Here is a 21,364-nt window from a genome sequence, read left to right on the forward strand (position 1 = left end):
AGGCTGAAGTGCAGTGGCATGATTTCGGCTCACTGCAACCTCCGCCTCCCGGGTTCAAGTGATTTTCCTGCCTTAGCCTCTGGAGTAGCTGGGATTACAGGTGCCCACCACCACCCCCGGCTAATTTTTTTGTTTTTAGTAGAGATGGGGTTTCACCATGTTGGTCAGGCTGGTCTCCAGCTCCTGACCTCAAGTGATCCCAAAGTGCTGGGATTACAGGCGTGAGCCACCGTGCCCAGCCAGGGTGGTTAGTTTTTATTGTATTTGTCTAAGGCAATGTGGAGCGACAGAAGGATTTACAGCATGAGAGGAGGGCAGGGTGCGGTGGCTGACGCCTGTAATCCAAACACTTTGGGAGCCCAAGTGGGAAGATTGTTTAAGGCCAGGACTTGGAGACCAGCATGGGCAACATAGTGAGATCCCCTTCTTTTACAAAAAAATTAAAAATTAGCCAGGCATGGTGGTCACGCCTGTTGTCTCAGCTACTCTGGAGGCTGAGGCAAGAGGATCATTTGAGTCCAGGAGGCCAAGGCTGCAGTGAGCCATGATTACACCAATGCACTCCAGCCTGGGAGATAGAGCAAGGCCCTGTCTCGAAAAGAAAAGAAAATAGGCTGGGCGCAGTGGCTCACACCTGTAATCCCAGCACTTTGGGAGGCTGAGGCAGGTGGATCACCTGAGGTTGGGAGTTCGAGACCAGCCTGGCAAACATGGTGAAACCCCTTCTCTACTAAAAATACAAAAATTAGCTGGGTGTGGTGATGTGCATCTGTAGTCCCAGCTAATCGGGAGGCTGAGGCAGGAGAATCGCTTGAACCCGGTAGGCAGAGGTTGTAGTGAGCCAAGATCTTGCCACTACACTCCAGCCTGGGTGACAGAGCGAGACTCCGTCTCAAAAAAAAGAAAAGAAAAGAAAAGAAAAGAAAATAATAATATGGGAGGGAGGTGGTAATAGGTGCATTTTAGAAAGAGCCCTCTGGGGCAATGGTGGAAGACTGACAGGGCGGGGCATGAGTTTGGAGGCCTGAGACTCACTGCGATGGCCAGGATTTGGGTGCAAGAGGCTGGAGGTGTGGCTCAGGGTTTTGGAAGGCAGGGGACGGAAAAAAAGCCAAAGAGAAAGTGCGTAAGGACTTGGGGAAATAAACTGAGGCCGGTTTGGGCTATGCTGAGTCTGGAGGCCTTGGGGATGCCCGTTGCTGGCTGGACAGTCAGGGTGGGGCCCCTAAAGGGTGCCTGGGCTGGACAACAATAGTTCACATGTACCCAGCTCTTGCTCTATGTCAAGTCTTCTTCCTGAGAACATTCCCGAGCACCCTGGAGAGCCTCCCCCGCACCCCTACTGTCCAGTTCCCACTTCCCGACTGCGGTCTGGGCAAAGCCACCCGCACTTGAGCCCATCCCACGGCGTCCCGGAGCTTTAGGAAGTCCCCATCCCGGACTTTCAACCCTGCCAGGGACTGAGGGAAATCCCAGAGCCTGGGCTCCGGGACGAAGGTCCCAGGACAGGGTCGGGGATGTAGTTGCAGAAACAGGGTAGGGGACAAAGGCCGGGGCTGCACTGATCAGGCGCGCAACGAGCCCGGCCCTGCCTCCTGCTCCGCCCAAGGGTATGGAGGGCCGGACTCGGCTGGCCTTATACCCGGAGCTGATTGGCTGGTGAGTCCAGTCCCTGCCTCTGATGGTTTGCGCTCAGAACTAAGGGTTTCTACTGATTGGTTTACATGGACGTCTGCCCATTGGTCAAATCCGAGTTGGTGTAATCAGATAGTTGACACGGATTGGTTGGTGCGGGAATCCAGTAGCTTGCTATCGATTGGTTGAGGGTGAAATAAATGGGGCTCTTATCATTGGCTGGCGGGCTCCGCAACGGTCCAATCATGGAATCAGTCGAGGGCCGCCCGGGAGGGTGGGAGTTAATTCTTTAGCGACTGAGGCCTGCTTGGGCTCTTTGGCTCCACCTGTGTCTGCGCGAGGCCGTTCCCTATTGGAGTCCGCATTGTTCCCCTGGACCTGAGTTTCTCCCCTGGTCCCAAAGGCCGAGGCCTCTGAGTTCCTCAAGTGCGATGACCGCAGGTCTCAGCTTCTCCTCTCCTTGCAGCAGGCTGAGCCACTCGCGCACCCGCCCCAGGCTTCCACCTTGCAACCTCTATCCCTGGACAGCGAGGCCTCAGTTTCCCCATTCGCACCAATGAGCTCCCTGTCACCACCCCGTCACGCCTCAGTTTCCCGAATGTTCCCAGAGGGCTGAGTTCCCGATCTCTCTCCCGCGTGGGCATCCCCGAGGCCTCAGTTTCTCCGCCCACCCCAGCGCGCCGAGCCCTTCCCCCGACCCCGGCGACGGCCAATGGTTGGGGCGCCCCTCCCCTCCCCGGGGCGGGGCCGCGTCACGTGCCGGGAAGCCGGAGTCTAGGGCTCCGGGCGCGGGGAGGCGCGGCCATGGCAGGTACGGCGGGCCCGGCGGGGCGGAGGCGCGGGGCGCGGGGCTGCAGAGCCGGGGGGCGAGCGGCCTCCCTGCAGCCTCTCGCTGTCCGCAGCTCCGGAGCCGCTGTCCCCGGCGGGCGGTGCGGGCGAGGAGGCGCCGGAGGAGGACGAGGACGAAGCGGAGGCCGAGGACCCTGAGCGGCCGAATGCGGGAGCGGGCGGTGGACGCAGTGGCGGCGGCGGCAGTAGCGTCAGCGGAGGAGGCGGCGGCTGCGGGGCCGGGGCGGGGGCCTGCGGCGGGCCCGGGGGCGCGCTCACCAGGCGCGCGGTCACGCTGCGGGTGCTCCTCAAAGACGCGCTGCTGGAGCCTGGCGCCGGGGTGCTGTCCATCTACTACCTGGTGAGCACCCCGCCTCCCTCGTCCCATCGCGGCTCGGGCAGGAAGGGGAAACTGAGGCCTGGAGTTCCCTTGCTGCAGGACAAGCTTCAGTGTAGGGGGGGGGGACACTGAGGCCCGGAGCTCCCTTGCTGAGAGACGAGCCCCGGTGTGGCGAGGGGAAACTGAGGCTCGGGGCTCCGTTGACTGCAGGAAGAGCCCCAGTGTGAGGAGGGGAAACTGAGGCTCGGAGCTCTCTTGGCTGCAGGAAGAGCCCCGACATGAAGAGGGGAGACTGAGGCCCGGAGCTCCCTTGGCGGCAGGAAGAGCCCCGGTGTGAGGAAGGGAGACTGAGGCCTGGAGAGCTCCCTTGCTTTAGGACAAGCCCCAGTGTGGGGAGGGGAAACTGAGGCCCAGAGCTCCTTTCTTGCAGGAGGAGCTCCCGTGGAGTGGACACTGAGGCCCGGAGCTCTTGTTACGGGACAAGCCCCATGTGGAGAGAGGAATCTGAGGCACAGATGGGTCCTTCTGGTGGGGAGCACGTAGATTACCAAACACCCCATCCCACAAAGGAGAAGCTGAGGCTCAGAGAGGAGCCACCACCCGCGCAGGGTCAGATGGGCAACACCCCGGCCTTCCTGTGGTTTCCCAGCCGTGAAACGGAATATTTCCCCACCATGGGAAAATTAGGGGATGGTTAAATGAATAAAGCCCTCAGCAGGCGCCTGCCACATGGTAAGCACTTTATCTGTGGTAGGTATTATTACTTTTTTTTTTTTTTTTTTTTTTTTTTTTGAGACAGAGTCTCGCTTTGTTGCCCAGGCTGGAATGCAGTTGCGCGATCTCGGCTCACTGCAACCTCTGCCTCCCGGTTCAAGCGATTTTCTGCCTCAGCCTCCCGAGTAGCTGGGACTACAGGTATGCGCCACCACGCCTGGCTAATTTTTTTTTTTTGCAGTTTTAGTAGAGACGGGGTTTCACTATATTGGCCAGGCTGGTCTTGAACTCCTGACCTCGTGGTCCGCCCGCCTCAGCTCCCAAAGTGCTGGGATTATAGGCATGAGCCACCATGCCCGGCCTTTTTTTTTTTTTTTTTTTTGAGACAGAGTCTCGCGCTGTTGCTCAGGCTGGAGTGCAGTAGCATGATCTCGGCTCACTGCAACCTCTGCCTCCCGGTTCAAGCAATTCTCCTGCCTTAGCCTCTTGAGTAGCTGGGATTACAGGCACCCGCCACCACGCCTGGCTAATTTTTATATTTTTAGTAGAGATGGGGTTTCACCATATTGGCCAGGCTGGTCTCAAACTCCTGACTTCAGGTGATCCGCCTGCCTCAGCCTCCCAAAGTGCTGGGATTACAGGCGTGAACCACTGCACCCAGCCCTGTATTATTACTATTACTGTTGTCATTATTGTTTGATTTGTGAATGGTAGCACGTTATTCACCTTCTGAATGGGAGTTTCTGAATGGAGCAACTGCTGAGTGTTGCATCCTGGAGATGCAGCAGTGATCAAGACAGAAAGACCCTATCCCCGATCTTAGGGGTTTCTTGGTCATGGTGGGCGGGGTGCAGATACCTGCCAGGCAGCTTGGTGCAGGCTGATCCCGTGTGTGGGAGTGGACTCCCAGGCACTGAGGAGGCCCTGTGGCCGGCCTGAGAGGCGTTCCTGGAAGCCCTGTAAAGACATGCCTCAGGGAGCGTGGGGCGGGGGAGGCCCCCCCGGGAGAGAGGGCATGGTGGGTGTCGGTCCTGGGCCCAGCCAGCTGACTGTCACTGCAGGGGAAGAAGTTCCTGGGCGACCTGCAGCCAGACGGAAGGATCATGTGGCAGGAGACTGGGCAGACCTTCAACTCACCCAGCGCCTGGGCCACCCACTGCAAGAAGCTGGTGAACCCTGCCAAGAAGTCGGGCTGTGGCTGGGCCTCTGTCAAGTACAAAGGCCAGAAACTGGACAAGTACAAGGCCACGTGGCTCCGGCTGCACCAGCTGCACACGCCTGCCACGGCTGCTGATGAGGTACGTGCTGCAGCCTCCTCCAGGAAGCCGCCCAGGTCACTGTGGAATGAGGGGTGCCCAGCCTGGCACAGCTCTCTCCGGAGGAGGTATTATAGTAATATATACAAACACGGATGGAGCCCTTACCACGTGACATGCCTCCTCCATCCCTCCAGGGCTGGGGCGGAGAGAGGGGACATGGGAGCTTGGGCTTTGAGGGATGAGCAGGAGTTTGTCAGAGCAAGTTGAAGGGAAGAGCTTTCTAGAAGGATGGAATGGCATATGCAAAGTCATGTAGACAAGAAGAAAGACCTGCTGGTGTCATGGGTGGCTGAGGGGGCTGGAAATGATGGCAGGGACCAGAGGGGCACTGGGGGAACTTCAAATGCTATAATAATAGATGTTCCCTGAGTGTTCACCAGCCGGGTGAACTTGACCAAGGACCCTTTGTGTGCCTTAGTTTTTTTCTTTTTTTTTGAGACAGGGTCTCACTCTGTGGCCCAGGCTGGAGTGCAGTGCCCCCATCTTGGCTCACTGCAGCCTTCACCTCCTGGGTTCAAGCGATCCTCCCACCTCAGCCTCCCTAGTAGCTGGACTACAGACGCATGCCACCACACCCGGCTAATTTTTGGATTTTTAGTAGAGATGAGGTTTCACCATGTTGCCTAGGCTGGTCTCAAACTCCTGGCCTCCAGCAGTCCTCCCACGTGGACTTCCCAAAGTGTTGGGATTGCGGGCGTGAGCTACTGCACTGGCCAGTTTTTTTTTCTTATGTGAAATGGAGATGGTAGGCCAGGCACAGTGGCTCATGTCTGTAATCCCAGCACTTTGGGAGGCCGAGGCAGGCAGGTCACGAGGTCAAGAGATCAAGACCATCCTGGCCAACATGGTGAAACCCCGTCTCTACTAAAAAGACAAAAATTAGCCAGGCGTGGTGGTGCATGCCTGTAGTCCCAGCTACTCGGGAGGCTGAGGCAGGAGAATCACTTGAACCTGCAAGGCGGAGGTTGCAGTGAGCTGAGATCACACCACTGCATTCCAGCCTGGCGACAGAGTGAGACTCCATTTCAAAACAACAACAACAACAACAAAACCCCAAAATGGAGATGGTACCAGTGCCCATGTGTGGAATCTGTAGGGCAGGCAGGAAACTGAGGCGGGAGCAGATGCTGTAGTCTTGTGGCAGAATCTTTTTTTTTTTTTCTGTTTTTGCTGTTATGGACTTCAGCTGATTGGATGAGGCCCACCCGTACTATCAAGAGTAATGTCCTTTCTTCTTTTTGTAGATATGTTTTTTTTTTTTCGAGACGGAGTCTCGCTCTGTCGCCCAGGCTGGAGTGCAGTGGCGCGATCTCAGCTCACTGCAAGCTCCGCCTCCCGGGTTCACGCCATTCTCCTGCCTCAGCCTCCCGAGTAGCTGGGACTACAGGTGCCCGCCACCACGCCTGGCTAATTTTTGTATTTTTAGTAGAGACGGGGTTTCACCGTGTTAGCCAGGATGGTCTTGATCTCCTGACCTCGTGATCCGCCCTCCTTGGCCTCCCAAAGTGCTGGGATTACAGGCTTGAGCCACCGCACCCGGCCTATAAACTTTTTTTTATGTATGAAGTTTATTGCATGAAGGAGTTAACCCTAGTCCATGTTAAAAGCAGACCACAAATGGTTACGCTATACAAGCTGTGAGGTTTTTAAACTTGTGACAAAGGACAGAAAGGAAATTCTACTCATTGCAAGGAAATCCTCACTTAAGCTTCAGTGAGCCACAAGCACTTAAAACCCATGAACTTGCCCGGCGCAGTGGCAAAAAAAATACCCATGAACCTGCCCGGCGCAGTGGCAAAAAAACCCTTGACCCTTCACATGATCCTCCTTAGTCAGTCCAGTGTCTGCAAGGAACTGGCAAATGTTCTTGCACTGGTCACTCTGTAGCTGAATTACTTCTCCATATTGTGTTTTTTTTTTTGTTTTTTTTTTTTTTGAGACGGACTCTCGCTGTGTCTCCCAGGCTGGAATGCAATGCCACGATCTCTGCTCATTGCAACCTCCGCCTCCCAGGTTCAAATGATTCTCCCGCTTCAGTCTCCCGAGTAGCTGGGATTACAGGCGCCCACCACCACACCCGGCTAATTTTTATATTTTTAGTAAAGACGGGGTTTCACCACGTTGGCCAGGCTGGTCTCGAACTCCTGACATCAGGTGATCCGCCCGCCTCCGCCTCCCAAAATGCTGGGATTACAGGCGTGAGCCACCAAGCCCCGCTGACTTATCCATGTTCTGGATGCTCAATTACAGTATCATTGCAGGCAGGCAAATTGCAAATTTCTTTTTTTTTTTTTTTTTTTTTTTGAGACGGAGTCTCGCTGTGTCACCCAGGCTGGAGTGCAGTGGCGCGATCTAGGCTCACTGCAACCTCTGCCTCCCAGGTTCAAGTGATTCTCCTGCCTGAGCCTCTTGAGTAGCTGGGATTACAGGCACGCACCACCACACCCGGCTAATTTTTGTATTTTTAGTAGAAATGGGGTTTCACCATGTTGGTCCGGCTGTCCTCAGACTCCTGACCTCGTGATCCACCCTCCTCGGCCTCCCAAAGTGCTGAGATTATAGGCGCGAGCCATCGCGCCCGGCCTAAATTTCTTCTTAAACACCTTCACTAGTTTCTTTTTATTGTAATCATCACTGATCTCTTGCAGGACAGCAGTAAGCGTTTTCCTGCCATTTTTCTGTTGAATTCTTTTTTTTTTTTTTTTTTTTTTTTTGAGATGGAGTCTCACTGTGTCGCCCAGGCTGGAATGCAGTGGTGCAGTCTTGGCTCACTGCAACCTCTGCCTCCCGGGTTCAAGCCATTCTCCTACCTCAGCCTCCAAGTAGCTGGAATTATAGGCGCCCGCCACCAGGCCTGGCTAATTTTTTTATTTTTAGTGGAGACGGGGTTTCACCATTTTGGCCAGGCTGGTCTTGAACTCCTGACCTCGTGATCCACCTGCCTCAGCCTCCCAAAGTGCTGGGATTACAGGCGTGAGCCACCGTGCCCGGCCTCTGTTGAATTCTTATATGGATACAGTCCTCAGTGCCAGCAGGAAGCAGGTCATCACTGTTACTTGCATCAGCAGAGGGGTTGAAAGAGTGGAGGTTCTGGATAGTGGACAAAAGATACAATTCTGTTTTTGAGATGGAGTCTCGCTCTGTTGTCCAGGCTGGAGTGCAGTGCTGTGATCTTGGCTCACTGCAACCTCCCGTTCCCGGGTTCACGCAATTCTTCTGTGTCAGCCTCCAGAGTAGCTGGGACTACAAGGGCACGCCACCAAGCTCAGCTGATTTTTGTATTTTTGCATGTTTATTAGAGATGTGGTTTCACCATGTTGGTCAGGCTGGTCTCGAACTCCTGACCTCAAGTGATCCACTCGCTTCGGTATCCCAAAGTGCAGGGATTACAGGCATGAGCCACCGCAGCCAGTCACGATTCCTTTGCCTTGGTGGGAACGGCCTGTGGAAAGCAGTGGTGGCAGGAGAAGGCGAGTGGGAGGGATGGAGCATCAGGAAGTGAGGGTGCTCAACGGGAGGCTGCCGAGTCCTCAGTGGCTCAGTGAGTGGGTCTATTTTTTTTTTTGAGATGGAGTTTCGCTCTTGTTTCCCAGGCTGGAGCGCAATGGCGTGATCTTGGCTCACTGCAACCTCTGCCTCTCGGGTTCAGGCGATTCTCCTGCCTCAGCCTCCTGAGTAGCTGGGACTACAGATGCCCACTACCATACCCAGTTAATTTTTGTATTTTTAGTAGAGATGGGGTTTCACCATGTTGGCCAGGCTAGTCTTGAACTCCTGACCTCAGGTGATCCGCCCGCCTCTGCCTCCCAAAGTGCTGGGATTGCAGGCGTGAGCCAGCCGTGGAGCCTGGTCAAGAGCAATGTCCTTTCTGAAAGTCACCTTACTGTAGATATGAATCACATGTAACAAATGCCATCGCAGTAATGCCTAGATCAGTGTTCCATTAAATTACCAGGCACTCTTGCCTAGCTAAGATGACACAGGAAACCATTCTTTCAGTATGTATTCAGTTAGTGGCCAACTGTGTGCAAGGCCTGTTTTAGGCACTGAATATAAAGCAGAGGGCAAAAAAGTCAAAAATCCCTGCCTTTGGGTGGGAGTTGTGGGGGAAGAAGGTGGTTGGGGGGGCTTCACTGAGAAGGTGACATTTGAACAGAGAACTGAAGGTGGGGAGGGAGGGAGGGACGGTGCCATGAGGACTTCTGAGAAACAGCCCCTGCAAAGGCCCTGGGGCACGACCGTGCCTGGTGTGTTGGAGGAACAGCGAGGAGCCTGTGTGGCTGGAGCCGAGTGAGTAAGGGAGAGAGAAGGAGGTGGGGAGGATGGGAAGGGGACAGGGCAGGTCATGCAGGGCCCTCTAGGTTATGGGGAGAACTTGGGCTTTGACCTGGAGGAAGTTGGGAGCCATGGAGTGTTGCAGGCAGAGGAAGGACAGGATCTGACTGAGGTGCTCACAGGCGTTCTCTGGTGGCTGCTGTGGGGACTAGACTGTTGGGGGTTAGGGTGGGATCCAGGGACCAGGGCAGAAGTGAGTGAGCTGGTCCAGGTGAGGGATGATGGAGTGGCCCAGGCCAACCATGGAGCAGGGAAGAAGTGGGCAGGTTCCAGGCATTTTTGGAAGTGTATCCGCCAGGTTTGCTGATAGATCAGATGCTGGAGTCCTGAGCAAGTGGGTGGATCGAGCTGCCAAAATTGGGGGATGTCGGAAGGGCAGATCTGGGGGTTCAGTGGGGCCCAGCATGGCTGTGTTGAGCTTGACCCTGTGAGTCCCCCACATGGAGACATAGAGAGGCAGCTGGGCCCTGAGTCTGGAGCCAGGAGAGGCTTGGGCTGGAGACAGGACCGTGGGCAGTGTCAGGTGTAGACAGGATTTGGAGCCCTGAGAGGGGATGAGGCCACCTGGGAGGGGTGTGGAGGGAGGAGGCCTGAAAACCCAGCCTGGGGCCAGCAACAGCGAGAGGGGAGGTGAGAGGGAGCCAGGCGAGCGTGGGATCCGGGGGTCGTGTGAGGACCATGTCCCGGTAGGTAGGAGGCTGTGCTGGGTCAGATGCTGCCGAGAAGGTGACGAGGACAGAAAGTGAGATGTGACCCAGAGAGGTCACCTCCACAAGGGCAGTTTAGGACAGAACTGGAGGAGAGGTTATTTTTAATTTGTATTTTTGTAGACAGAGTCTCGCTCCGTCACCCAGGCTGTAGTACAATGGTGTGATCTCAGTTCACTGCAGTCTCCGCCTCCCGGGTTCAAGTGATCCTCCTGCCTCAGCCTCCTGAGTAGCTGGGATTGCAGGTGTTTGCCACCATGCCTGGCTAATTTTTGTATTTTTAGTAGAGATGGGGTTTCACCATGTTGGCCAGGCTGGTCTCGAACTCCTGACCTCAAGTGATCCACCGCCTCAGCCTCCCAAAGTGCTGGGATTGCAGGCGTGAGCCACTGCGCCCGGCTGGGAGGAAAGGTTACTCAAAGACATGAAAGCCACCTATGTATGGTGCTGGCTCGCTCAGTGAACGGAGCATCTAGCTGTATGCTAAATGCTTTGTGCGTATGATTTCATTTCACCCTGATGCCATCCCTGTGGAGTTGGAGGTCATTGTGCCCTTTTACAGATAAGAATAGAGTTGGCGGCCGGGCACGGTGGCTCACGCCTTTAATCCCAGCACTTTGGGAGGCCGAGATGGGCAAATCACAAGGTCAGACCATCAAGACCATCCTGGCTAACACGGTGAAACCCCATCTCTACTAAAACTACAAAAAATTAGCTGGGCGTGGTGGCACGTGCCTATAATCCCAGCTACTCGGGAGGCTGAGGCAGGAAAATCACTTGAACCCGGGAGGTGGAGGTTGTAGGGAGCCGAGATCATGCCACTGCACTCCAGCCTCGGTGACAGAGTGAGACTCTGTCTCAAAAAAAAAAAAAAAAAAAAAAGAATAGAGTTGGCTGGGCACGGTGGCTCACACCTGTAATGCTAACACTTTGGGAGGCTGAGGCGGGTGGGTCACTTGAGGTCAGGAGTTTGAGACCAGCCTGGCCAACATGGCAAAACCTCATCTATACTAAAAAGACAAAAATTAGCCAGGCGTGGTGGTGGGCAACTGTACTCCCAGCTACTCAGGAGGCTGAGGCAGGAGAATGGCTTGAACCCGGAAGGCAGAGAGGTTGCAGTGAGCCAAGATCGTGCCACTGCACTCCAGCCTGGGTGACAGAGTGAGACCGTGTCTCAAAGAAAAAAAAAAAGATAAAAGAATAGATAGAGTTCAGAGAGTTTAAACCCATTTATGCCTGAGGTTGCAATTCTTTGAATTTTTGCAATCAGACCTTGGCGATGACTTTGAGCAGTAGGATATAAATAGCTCCCATATGCTTAGCGTTCCAATAATGGAACGCTAGGCATAAATGGCAATGGTGCTCACCAAAGGTTGCGCAGGGCTTGTATTATAAAATGCGAGGTGAGCCGGGTGCGGTGGCTTACGCCTGTAATCCCAGCACTTTGGGAGGCCGAGGTGGGTGGATCACCTGAGGTCGGGAGTTTGAGACCAGCCTGACCAACATGGAGAAATCCCGTCTCTACTAAGAATACAAAATTAGCTGGATGTGGTGGTGCATGCCTGTAATTCCAGCTACTCAGGAGGCTGAGGCAGGAGAGTCACTTGAACCCAGGAGGCGGAAGTTGCATTGAGCCGAAGTCACACCACTGCACTCCAGACTGGGCGACAGAGAGAGACTCCGTCTCAAAAATAAATAAATAAAAAATAAATTACAAACAAATAAATAAAATGTGAGGTCTTAGCTTAAGGCCTTCTCTGCTCCCTCCCTCCCTCTAGTGGTCATGTGGGGCAATGGCGCCTACGGCTTAGGCCAAAGGGCTGGGGTGGGATTTAGTAGGGAGGGTGGGGGGCACCCAGCTGAGGGTCCCACCGCTGTCCCTGACCCCTAACCCCTAACCCCTGCAGAGCCCAGCCAGTGAAGGGGAGGAGGAGGAGTTGCTGATGGAAGAGGAGGAGGAGGACGTTCTGGCGGGGGTCTCAGCAGAGGACAAGAGTCGGAGAGCACTGGGGAAGAGCCCTTCAGAGCCTGCCCACCCGGGTGAGAGGCGTGGGGAGGGGAGGCAGGACAGGGGCGGATACAGCTCGGGTTGGGGAGGAGACTGGGGAGAGGTTGGGCCTTGATCTTCTCCTAGGGCCCCCAAGATGGAGACATGGAGAGTCAGCTGGGCCCTAAGTCTGGAGCCGGGCGAGGCCTGGGCTGAAGACAGTCCCACTGCCCAGTTTTACTCACTGCCTTGACTTCTTAAGCTCAAATGCTGGATTTTATTTTATTTTATATATTTATTTATTTTTTGGTGATGGAGTCTCCCTCTGTCGCCCAGGCTGGAATGCAGTGGCTCAGTCTCGGCTCACTGCAACCTCTGCCTCCCGGGTTCAAGCGATTCTCCTGCCTCAGCCTCCCAAATAGCTGGGACTATAGGCGCCAGCCACCACGCCTGGCTAACTTTTGTATTTTTAGTAGAGATGGAGTTTCACAATGTTGTCCAGGCTGGTCTTGAACTCCTGACCTCAGGTGATCCACCGGTCTCGGCCTCCCAAAGTGTTGGGATTACAGGCGTGAGCCACTGTACCTGTTTTTTTGTTTTGTTTTTTTGAGACAGGGTTTTGCTGTGTCCCCCAGGGCAGAGTACAGTGGTGCAATCATGGCTAACTGCAGCCTCAACCTCCTGGGTTCAAGTGATGCTCTCACTTCAGCCTCTTGAGTAACTGGGACCACAGGTGTGCGTCACCACACCCAGCTAATTTTTGTATTTTTTTTCAGAGACGAGATCTCATCATCTTGCCCAGGCTGGTCTTGAACTCCTGGACTTGAGCAATCCTCTCACCTCAGCTTCCCAGTGGAAAAAAATTTCTTTTTTGTAAATAAGAGTCTCACTCTGTAACCCAGGCTGGAGTGCAGTGGTGTGATCACAGCTCACTGCAGCCTCAACCTCCCATGCTCAAGCGATCCTCCTGCTTCAGCACTGGGATTATAGGCATGCACCACCACACCCAGTGGCCACCTAATTTGTTCTAACTTGGGCTGGGGAGGGACTGACCCTGCCTTTTTCTCTCCCAGAGGCCACAACCCCAGGGAAGCGGGTGGACAGCAAGATCCGGGTTCCGGTCCGCTACTGCATGCTGGGCAGCCGCGACTTGGCCAGGTCAGACTCACCCCAAGTTCTGCCCCTGCCCCAGCTCACCTGGATCTCTTGCTGGTCTTGGGGTAGCAAGGGCAGGGGTGGGGGGTGGGACAGAGCCTCAGATCCTCAGAGCTGTGGGGTTGGGAGAGTCAGTGTGGGGGCGAGGGAAGAGCCTGGGGGTTCCTGAGACTGTGCGACCCTCCTGGCCCCTACAGGAACCCCCACACCCTCGTGGAAGTAACATCCTTTGCAGCCATCAACAAGTTCCAGCCGTTCAACGTGGCTGTTTCCAGCAACGTGCTGTTCCTGCTGGTGTGTGGCCCACCCTGTCTAGGGGCAAGGGGCTCCCAGGCCTGGGCAGGGGCCTGGGGAGCCCAGTAGGTGGGCAGTGGGCGGGGCTCCCCTGCGTATCAGCTCCATGACAGCTGGGGCCTTGTCTGCTTTGTTTGCTACTGGTACACTGTAGGTGCTCAATAAATGTATGAAGGAGGGTGCATGGCCAGGCCCAGTGGCTCACACCTGTAATCCCAGCACTTTGGGAAGCTGAGGCAGCGGGTCACCTGAACTCAGGAGTTTGAGACAAGCCTGGGTAACACTGAACCCTGTCTCTACTAAACATACAAAAATTAGCTGGGCGTGGTGGTGCACGCCTCTAATCCCAGCTACCTGAGAGGCTGAGACAGGAGAATGGCTTGAACTGGGGAGGCGGAGGTTGCGGTGAGCCGAGATCATGCCACTGCCCTCCAGCCTGGGCGACAGACCAAGACTGAGTCTCAAAGAGAATGAGGGCACAGGCTGGCTCCAGTGTTGGGGCAGGGCCACAGCCTGAGCCAGTCTTTTGCTGTCCCTCCCTTCCCCAGGACTTCCACAGCCACCTGACGCGGAGTGAGGTCGTGGGTTACCTGGGGGGCCGCTGGGACATCAACAGCCAGAGTGGGTATCCAGGGCCGGGTGGGCGGGGGCGTTGGGGGACCGGGGTCACGGGGTCACAGCTGCCCCTCCCCACAGTGCTGACGGTGCTCAGAGCCTTCCCTTGTCGGAGCCGGCTTGGGGACGCAGAGACTGCAGCTGCCATCGAAGAGGAGGTGAGGGGCTACCTGGGAGGTGGCATTCTGGGGAGGGTTGGGAAGGGACATAGCTGTCCTGGCGACTGCCCAGTGGCTGGCAGTGTCATCACCCAGCAACCGTGCAGGTGAGCATGCCCGTCTGTGTGCCTGGGACCCCATGGTGAAGGGTGAAGAACGCCGCTTTTTTTTTTTTTTTTTTTTTTTTTTTTTTTTGCGATGGAGTCTCGCTCTGTGGCCCAGGCTGGAGTGCAGTGGCGCGATCTCAGCTCACTGCAAGCTCCGCCTCCCGGGTTCACGCCATTCTCCTGCCTCAGCCTCCTGAATAGCTGGGACTACAGGTGCCCGCCACCACGCCCAGCTAATTTTTTGTATTTTTAGTAGAGACGGGGTTTCACCGCGTTAGCCAGGATGGTCTCGATCTCCTGACCTCGTGATCCGCCTGCCTCAGCCTCCCAAAGTGCTGGGATTACAGGCGTGAGCCACTGTGCCCGGCTAATTTTTTGTATTTTTAGTAGAGACGGGGTTTCACCATGTTGGTCAGGATGGTCTCGATCTCTTTACCTCGTGATCCGCCCACCTCAGCCTCCCAAAGTGTTGGGATTACAAGGGTGAGCCACCGTGCCTGGTCAGGATGGTCTCAATCTCTTGACCTCGTGATCTGCCCACCTCGGTCTCCCAAAGTGCTGGGATTACAGGTGTGAGCCACTGCGCCCGGCCTTTTTTTTTCTTGAGACATTCTCGCTCTGTCGCTCAGGATGGAGTGCAGGGCGCGATCTTGGCTCACTGCAACCTCCACCTTCCGGATTCAAGTGATTCTCCTGCCTCTGCCTCCTGAATACCTAGGATTACAGGTGTGCACCACCATATCCAGCTAATTTTTGTATTTTTAGTTGAGACAGGGTTTCACCATGTTGGCCAGGCTGGTTTCAAACTCCTGACCTCGTGATCCACCCGCGTCAGCCTCCCAAAGTGCTGGGATTACAGGTGTGAGCCACCGCGCCCAGCCTAAGAGCACTGCTTTTGGATCTCCTAGCCCTGGTGCTGAGACCTCGCCAGCCCCCTCCCCTCTCAGAGCCTTGGTTTCCTTGTCTGTAAAATGAGCCGCTTCAATGAAAGGCCATCAGATCTAGGCGCCGGGGGTTCACACCTGGAATCCCAGCACTTAGGGAGGCCGAGGCAGGAGGTTTGCTGGAGCCCAGGAGTTCGACACCAGCCTGGGGCCACAGCAAGACCCCATCTCTACAAAAGATAAAAAAAATTAGCCAGACATGGTGGTACGCACCTGTAGTCCCATCTATTTGAGAGGCTGAGGCAGGAGGATGGATTGAGTCCAGGAGGTTGAGGCTTCAGTGAGCTGAGATGGCGCCACTGCGTTCCAGCCTGGGTGACAGAGCAAGACCCTATATCTAAGAACATAAAAAGTGAAGGGCTGCTAATATTGAATGCTCAGTGCCAGGCCTCATCTATTAAACACTACTCATAAGTGCCAGCTGCTATTCTTTTTTTTTTTTCCTTTTCTTTGAGACACGATCTTGCTCTGTTGCCCAGGCTGGACTGCAGTGGCATAATCATGGCTCACTGCAGCATCAGCTGCCCAGGTTCAACATCCTCCTGCCTCAGCCTCCATAGTAGATGGGAGTACAGACACGTGCCACCACACCTGGCTAATTTTTTTATTAGTAGAGAAGGGGGTTTCTCCATGTTGGCCAGGCTGGTCTTGAACTCGTGACCTCAAGTGATCTGCCTGCCTCAGCCTCCCAAAGCACTGGGATTATAGGCGTGAGCCACTGCTCCCAGCCTAGTTTTAACTGTTTGTTGAGTGCTTACTGTGTGGCGACTATTATTCTGTAAGCTGGGCTACAGCGGTGAACAAAATGACTTTGGTGTCCTGGCTTTGTGGCAGGGTGCGTCTTTTATATTAAAAGAGGTACTTGTTGGCTGTCTCTCCAGCTCCCACTGGACTCAGTGGCGGTGGGGGCAGGGCCTGTCTTGGTCATCACTGTGTCCCCAGGCCTGATACACAGCAGGAATTCGTTCAGGGCTGGCCAGCCACATAAGCTCACTAGAGCCGTTCAGGCCCCTGTGCCCCCTGAGCTGCGCCTCTGTCCCCAGATCTACCAGAGCCTGTTCCTGCGGGGCCTGTCCCTGGTGGGCTGGTACCACAGCCACCCGCACAGCCCGGCGCTGCCATCTCTGCAGGACATCGACGCACAGATGGACTACCAGCTGCGGCTGCAGGGCTCCAGCAATGGCTTCCAGCCCTGCCTCGCCCTGCTCTGCTGTACGTGGGATGGGGCTGTGGGGGGAGCAAGGAGGGGGGATGCTGGGCCAGCCGAGCCTCCCAGGCCCAAGCCCTCTCTCCCTCTCTCCCGCCAGCCCCTTACTATTCTGGCAACCCAGGCCCCGAGTCCAAGATCTCGCCTTTCTGGGTGATGCCTCCTCCCGAGGTAGGTGGGGCTGTTGGGAGAGCCTGGGGGGCCCGGGAGCACCGGGGCATTTGGGTCATGACTAGGCAGGGGCCCCTGGTTCCAGGCTCCACTGGAGAGTTGGGGCCCCAGTTTCTCCATCTATGAAACGGGGACGTGACTGCTGCCCTGCCCATATTTTGGTGAGGTCCTGGGCGTGGGGCCTCCGTTGTGTCATTGGCTGCTCAGTACAAAGAGGAGGGCTCCCTTCCTGACCCTGCCTGGCTTCATTCCCCAATCCTGCCCTGAAGTCAGAGGTCAGCCCTGGGAAGTCATTTCAGGGCCCTGGCTCTCTTCTGGGCCTCTCCCACAGTAAGGATGCTACCCTGCCTCCCTGGTCCCACCACCAGGTGCCAATCCCGGTGCAGAGCTGAGCCGGGGTGTGCACTCTCCCGTTCCCAGCCCGGGCACTGCCAATTGTCCCCAGCTGCCATGGGCTGCGGGCTGGTGAGGCTTCTCTGACTGGTCTGTGTCCCTGCCAGCAAAGGCCCAGTGACTATGGCATCCCCATGGATGTGGAGATGGCCTACGTCCAGGACAGCTTCCTGACCAATGACATCCTTCACGAGATGGTGAGCTCGCTGCGGGGCGGGCAGGCAGGGGCTGGCAGTGCGCAGCTGGGCACACGATGCGTTGGTCTGCTTCCCACCGGTGGGCTTGGGAAGCTATGGCTGGTGGCGCCTTGGGGGCCTGGGTTAGGGCTTCTTCCATCACTCAGGACAGAGTCCAGGCCCTTGCCAGGGTCCCTCCAACTTCTGCCCTCACCTCCCCACCTGCTGTTCTCCAAGGCACTGGCCTCTTCTGCCAGGCTGTCCAGTAGAGAAACCCCAGGGACTTTGGGTGGTAACTGGATGAACACTTAAAAATTGTGTGTTCAACATGCATTTAAAACACTAAACTAAGGCAGACATTGTGGCTCACGCCTGTAATCCCAGCACTTTGGGAGGCTGAGGTGGGTGGATCACCTGAGGTCAGGAGTTCGAGACTAGTCTGGCCAACATGGCAAAACCCTGTCTCTACCAAGATAGAAAAGCTAGCCAGGAGTGGTGGCGGGTGCCTATAGTCCCAGCTACTTGGGAGGCTGAGGCAGGACAAGCTCTTGAACCCGGGAGGTGGAGGTTACAGTGAGTTGAGATCACGCCACTGCGCTCCAGTCTGGGCCACAGAGTGAGACCCTACCTCAAGGAAAAAACCCAACAAAACCTAAACTAGTTCGTCAAACCTGTGACCTCACAGGTGTCACAGCTGGGGATGAGGCCGAACCAGGGGGCCACGTCAGGCCTGCGTGGTTCTGGAGAACTGGGCTCGGTGAGTGCAGGTCCAGGTGGACCTCTCGTGGCAGCCCCTTGGGCAACGCTGCTGCCTCCCCCTCGAGAGCGCCCTCCTGGACCTAAGCTAGGTGAGCCCTGTGGCTAAGGTCACTCATGATCCCTTTGTGGTTGGTTTGTTAGTGATGGGGTCATGTCTCAGGGCTGCCTGAGACTGGAACCCCAGGAGAGGCGCTGAGGTACCTCAGGCTTGGAGGGAGCCTGGGAGTCCATGCTCCTCTGTCCTGTAGATGCTGCTGGTGGAGTTCTACAAGGGTTCCCCTGACCTCGTGAGGCTCCAGGAACCCTGGAGCCAGGAGCACACCTACCTCGACAAGCTTAAGGTGAGCCCCAAGTCCCCGCAGACCTCCTAACGGGGCCCCAGGAGAGGCTCCCTGGGCAGCCTAAAAGGTGGCAGCAATGAGCCCCGTGGGCCTCAGGGGCCTGAGACAGCCCAGCTGGCAGACTGGTGACCCTGGTCACCCTGTGGCCACCCCAGCAGGGTGCAGGCCAGATTTGATTGGACTGTGGAGCTTTAAGCTCCGGCAGTGCCGGATGAGGTCCTGGCAGCGGGTTTTGGGAGTGGCTCCCCTGCAGAGGGCCCAGGGTCCTGGCTGCCCCTGAGTGTCTTAGGGTAGTGTTTCCTGGTTTCCCTCCACCTGGCATAGAAAGGGACTCATTCTGCTCAGCTCTCGGATAGCTGTGGAGGCTGTGGTGTCCCCATGGGTGTCTGGAACCCAGGCAGGGAGGGGCTGAAGTGGGGGCAGGATCGGGAGTGTGCACATAAGCCCCACCCCTCCACACAGCACCGCTGCCCCCGGGAGCCAGGCCCTCGGTTACATACTGCCCCACTGGGTAAGCAGCAGGCTGTGCTGCGGGACCCCAGCCCTGTGCCTCGGTCTCAGGGGGGCTCAGTCAGGATGCTGGACTTGCATGGTGGACTGTGAGGCGCAGGGCTGGCTAGGACCCCCGGGCACAGCCTGAGGCCCAGCCCCCTCGTTTCAGATCTCCTTGGCCAGCAGGACGCCCAAGGACCAGAGCCTGTGTCACGTCCTGGAACAGGTGTGCGGCGTCCTCAAGCAGGGGAGCTGAGCCTTCCAGGGCAGGGTGGGCTCCAGTTGTCTTGAGGGTCCGGATGGGCTCAGGTAATAAAGAAACGGAAGCAGCAGCCAGCCACGCTGGTCTCCCCAAGGCTGGGGTGAGGGTGGCTGGGTGCCCAGGCTGGTACCATCACCCCAGCTTCCTCACTTCCAGGGCAGGGCATTAACTTCCAGGGTACCCCTCAGCGCCTGCACCTGGGAACTGGCACAAAAGCCTCAGGGCCAGTCCCACCCACCTTGGGCTCGGGAGCACCTGGGGTGCTGGAGGGACCTCCTGGGGTGTGTGTGGCTTTGGAGCCAGCCCCTCAGGAAGGCGGTGGGTGGCAGGCCCACCCCTGCACCAAGACGAGGCAAGGGGCTGTAGAAAGAGACATTTAATACTTCTGTTTACAAAATTCAGGCATACATTTCAGTTTGCCCTGGACCGTGCCCAAAGCTGTGTGCTCATCTCTGCGCCCCTCATGTACTTCTGACGAGGGGGGTGCAGGGCAGAGCAGAGCCTGGGGTCCGGAGGCTTCACTGGACCACAGGGGGAGGGGAATGTGAATGTGGCCTGGCCCAGAGAACCCCCCCCATTTCATCAATTTTGGATTGGGCGATAGAGGAAGCAGATGTCGGGGCTGCCTGCCTTGGTCTAGAGGAGATGGCTGGGGCCACGTCCCACAGGGTGGAGTGGCAGCGGCTCAGCAAGGGGAGCCTGGCCACCAGGGGCTAGGACATGTGCTCACTGGAACCTTTGTGCTTGGCCCTCGGCAGCGCGGCTGTGGTCCCGGTGTGAGGTGTGCTGGGGGGAGGAGGTGTGGGTGGCTGGTGGTGGCAGCTTGTGCCAGAGTGACACAGGCCTCCCTGGGTTGGGATGGGGGCAGTTAAAAAGCTGAAAAGGTACTTGGCTTTCTGAGGGCGGGGCTTGGGAGGCAGGGCCCTGCAGGAGACCATGTTCTCTGTCCTCAGGCAGATCCCAGCTGGCCTCTGTCCCCGGGCTGCAAGCTGACAGCAGGCCCGGGAGGCGGTGAGGCCCTCTGCCCTGGCCTTGGGGAGAAGGAGTGCGTGTGTGAGGCAGGGGTGCATTGGCCCTGGAGTAGGGCCAGGGCCTATCACCAGCACCAGGCTGGGAGGGATTTAAAACCAGGGTCCTATCTCTGAGCCACCCCACGGGGACGCTCGATCCCATCCTGTTAAGGCTGCGGGACTCGAGGGTAGGCAGTGGGCCGGGCCCCCGTCGGGTCAGGACGGAGGTGGGGGCTGCCCCAGAGGAACATTAGTGTTTCTAAGAGCACCTTAGTGTTGCCCCGCCTCGGCCAGCTGGGCGAGAAGTTGGGGAGCGGGGGAGGAGGCTGGCGCCATGGAGTGGGGAAGGGAGCCGTCACCGTTGGGAGTCAGCGCTAGTGTAAACAGGCATCCCCACCCACCCAGATAAGCCCCCCCACCCAAGTGTGGGGCCCTGCTCAGGGAGTACCTCAAGGGCCGGGGCCCAGGTGGCACCAGCAGGCTCAGACACCGCCCTGGCAGCAGGGGCTCCGTGGAATGCAGGAGACCCAGCAGGGGGTGCCGGCCAGTGTGGACGGAGGGGCAGGGGCACAGGTGAGTCACTGCGGCAGGGGCACAAGCACCTCCACGTAGCTGAGCGGGAAGAAGCCCGACTGGCCGTCCAGCATGCCCTCGTACCAGTTCTCATCGATCTGGTTGGTCAGCGTGATGACGTCACCCTCACGGAAGCCCAGCTCCCCGTCGTTCTCGGGCTCGAAGTCGTACAGCGCCTTGCAGCTCGGCTGGTCCAGGGGCGCTGGGGGCGGGAGCAGGCTGTGGGGCTGGGGCTGCTACGCCTCACCCCGCCCAGTCTGGGGTCTCAGACCTGCTGTGACCTGGAGCGTGTGGGTGGGCATGGGCCTCCCCTCTGCCCTGCCACTTCTGGGGTCCGGCCTCTACTGCCACCCAGGAGGGAGGATGGGAGAAGCTTGGTAAGTGGTCACCAAAGCTACTCCTGGGAGGTGCTGGGGACACCCAGTGCTGCTGCGGTGACAAGGAATGACCAGATGCCCTCAAGCCCTTGTAGCCACCACATAGCCTAGAGCTGGGCTAATGCCCTTGGCAATCCCTCATTCACACTGTGAGGCTGAGACCCAGAGAGGTGGCATCTTGCAGGCTGTGGGGCCTGTGCCCCCTACTGCTGCACGAGCCTGGCTCCTCCCTGCTTGAGATGGGCAGAGAACAGGGCAGGAGGAGAAACACCCTCCCCGAATGGCCAAGAAGGCAGCACTGAGGTCGAGGCGGGCCTGGGAACACTCACGCATGCTCCGGCTAGGGGTCCGGATGGGCTTGTCGGAAGATCGGAAAGACGATGAAGCTAAACACAAGCAAAACGAGGAAGCTGCGGGCTCAAAAGGTCGGGCAGGGCCCCTTCTGCAGAAGGCTGGGGCCAGCCC

At 57.0% G+C, this 21,364-nt stretch overlaps 2 protein-coding genes across 7 annotated transcripts in view; one reads left to right on the forward strand and one right to left on the reverse strand.

The window, feature by feature from the left end:
• The window catches only part of MPND (MPN domain containing), a 26,054-nt gene extending 7,041 nt beyond the window's left edge, over positions 1-19,013 (forward strand). Inside the window, exons 1-13 of one of the 6 annotated variants that reach the window (XM_016934711.4) lie at positions 1,899-2,446; positions 2,538-2,824; positions 4,579-4,815; positions 11,786-11,918; positions 12,939-13,023; positions 13,218-13,314; positions 13,863-13,935; positions 14,011-14,087; positions 16,182-16,350; positions 16,446-16,516; positions 17,017-17,106; positions 18,093-18,185; positions 18,847-19,013. In XM_016934711.4, the coding sequence (XP_016790200.1) occupies positions 2,440-2,446; positions 2,538-2,824; positions 4,579-4,815; positions 11,786-11,918; positions 12,939-13,023; positions 13,218-13,314; positions 13,863-13,935; positions 14,011-14,087; positions 16,182-16,350; positions 16,446-16,516; positions 17,017-17,106; positions 18,093-18,185; positions 18,847-18,933 (1,506 nt within the window). In that variant the 5' untranslated portion in view covers positions 1,899-2,439 and the 3' untranslated portion in view covers positions 18,934-19,013. Of the gene's footprint in view, positions 1-987; positions 2,447-2,537; positions 2,825-3,233; positions 3,536-4,578; positions 4,816-11,785; positions 11,919-12,938; positions 13,024-13,217; positions 13,315-13,862; positions 13,936-14,010; positions 14,088-16,181; positions 16,351-16,445; positions 16,517-17,016; positions 17,107-18,092; positions 18,186-18,846 lie in introns of those variants that run through there. The other 5 variants (XM_016934713.3, XM_054673467.2, XM_054673469.2 and 2 more) reach the window with 5 other exon arrangements.
• A 287-nt stretch (positions 19,014-19,300) lies between these two features.
• The window catches only part of SH3GL1 (SH3 domain containing GRB2 like 1, endophilin A2), a 39,893-nt gene continuing 37,829 nt past the window's right edge, over positions 19,301-21,364 (reverse strand). The window contains exons 9-10 of the mRNA XM_016934714.3: positions 21,229-21,285; positions 19,301-20,724 (exon numbers count right to left, since the gene is read on the reverse strand). Coding sequence (XP_016790203.1) covers positions 20,528-20,724; positions 21,229-21,285 — 254 coding nt within the window. The 3' untranslated portion in view covers positions 19,301-20,527. The remainder of the gene's footprint in view (positions 20,725-21,228; positions 21,286-21,364) is intronic.

The sequence above is a fragment of the Pan troglodytes genome, chromosome 20 (genome assembly GCF_028858775.2).
Source record: "Pan troglodytes isolate AG18354 chromosome 20, NHGRI_mPanTro3-v2.0_pri, whole genome shotgun sequence".
Classification (NCBI taxonomy): domain Eukaryota; kingdom Metazoa; phylum Chordata; class Mammalia; order Primates; family Hominidae; genus Pan; species Pan troglodytes.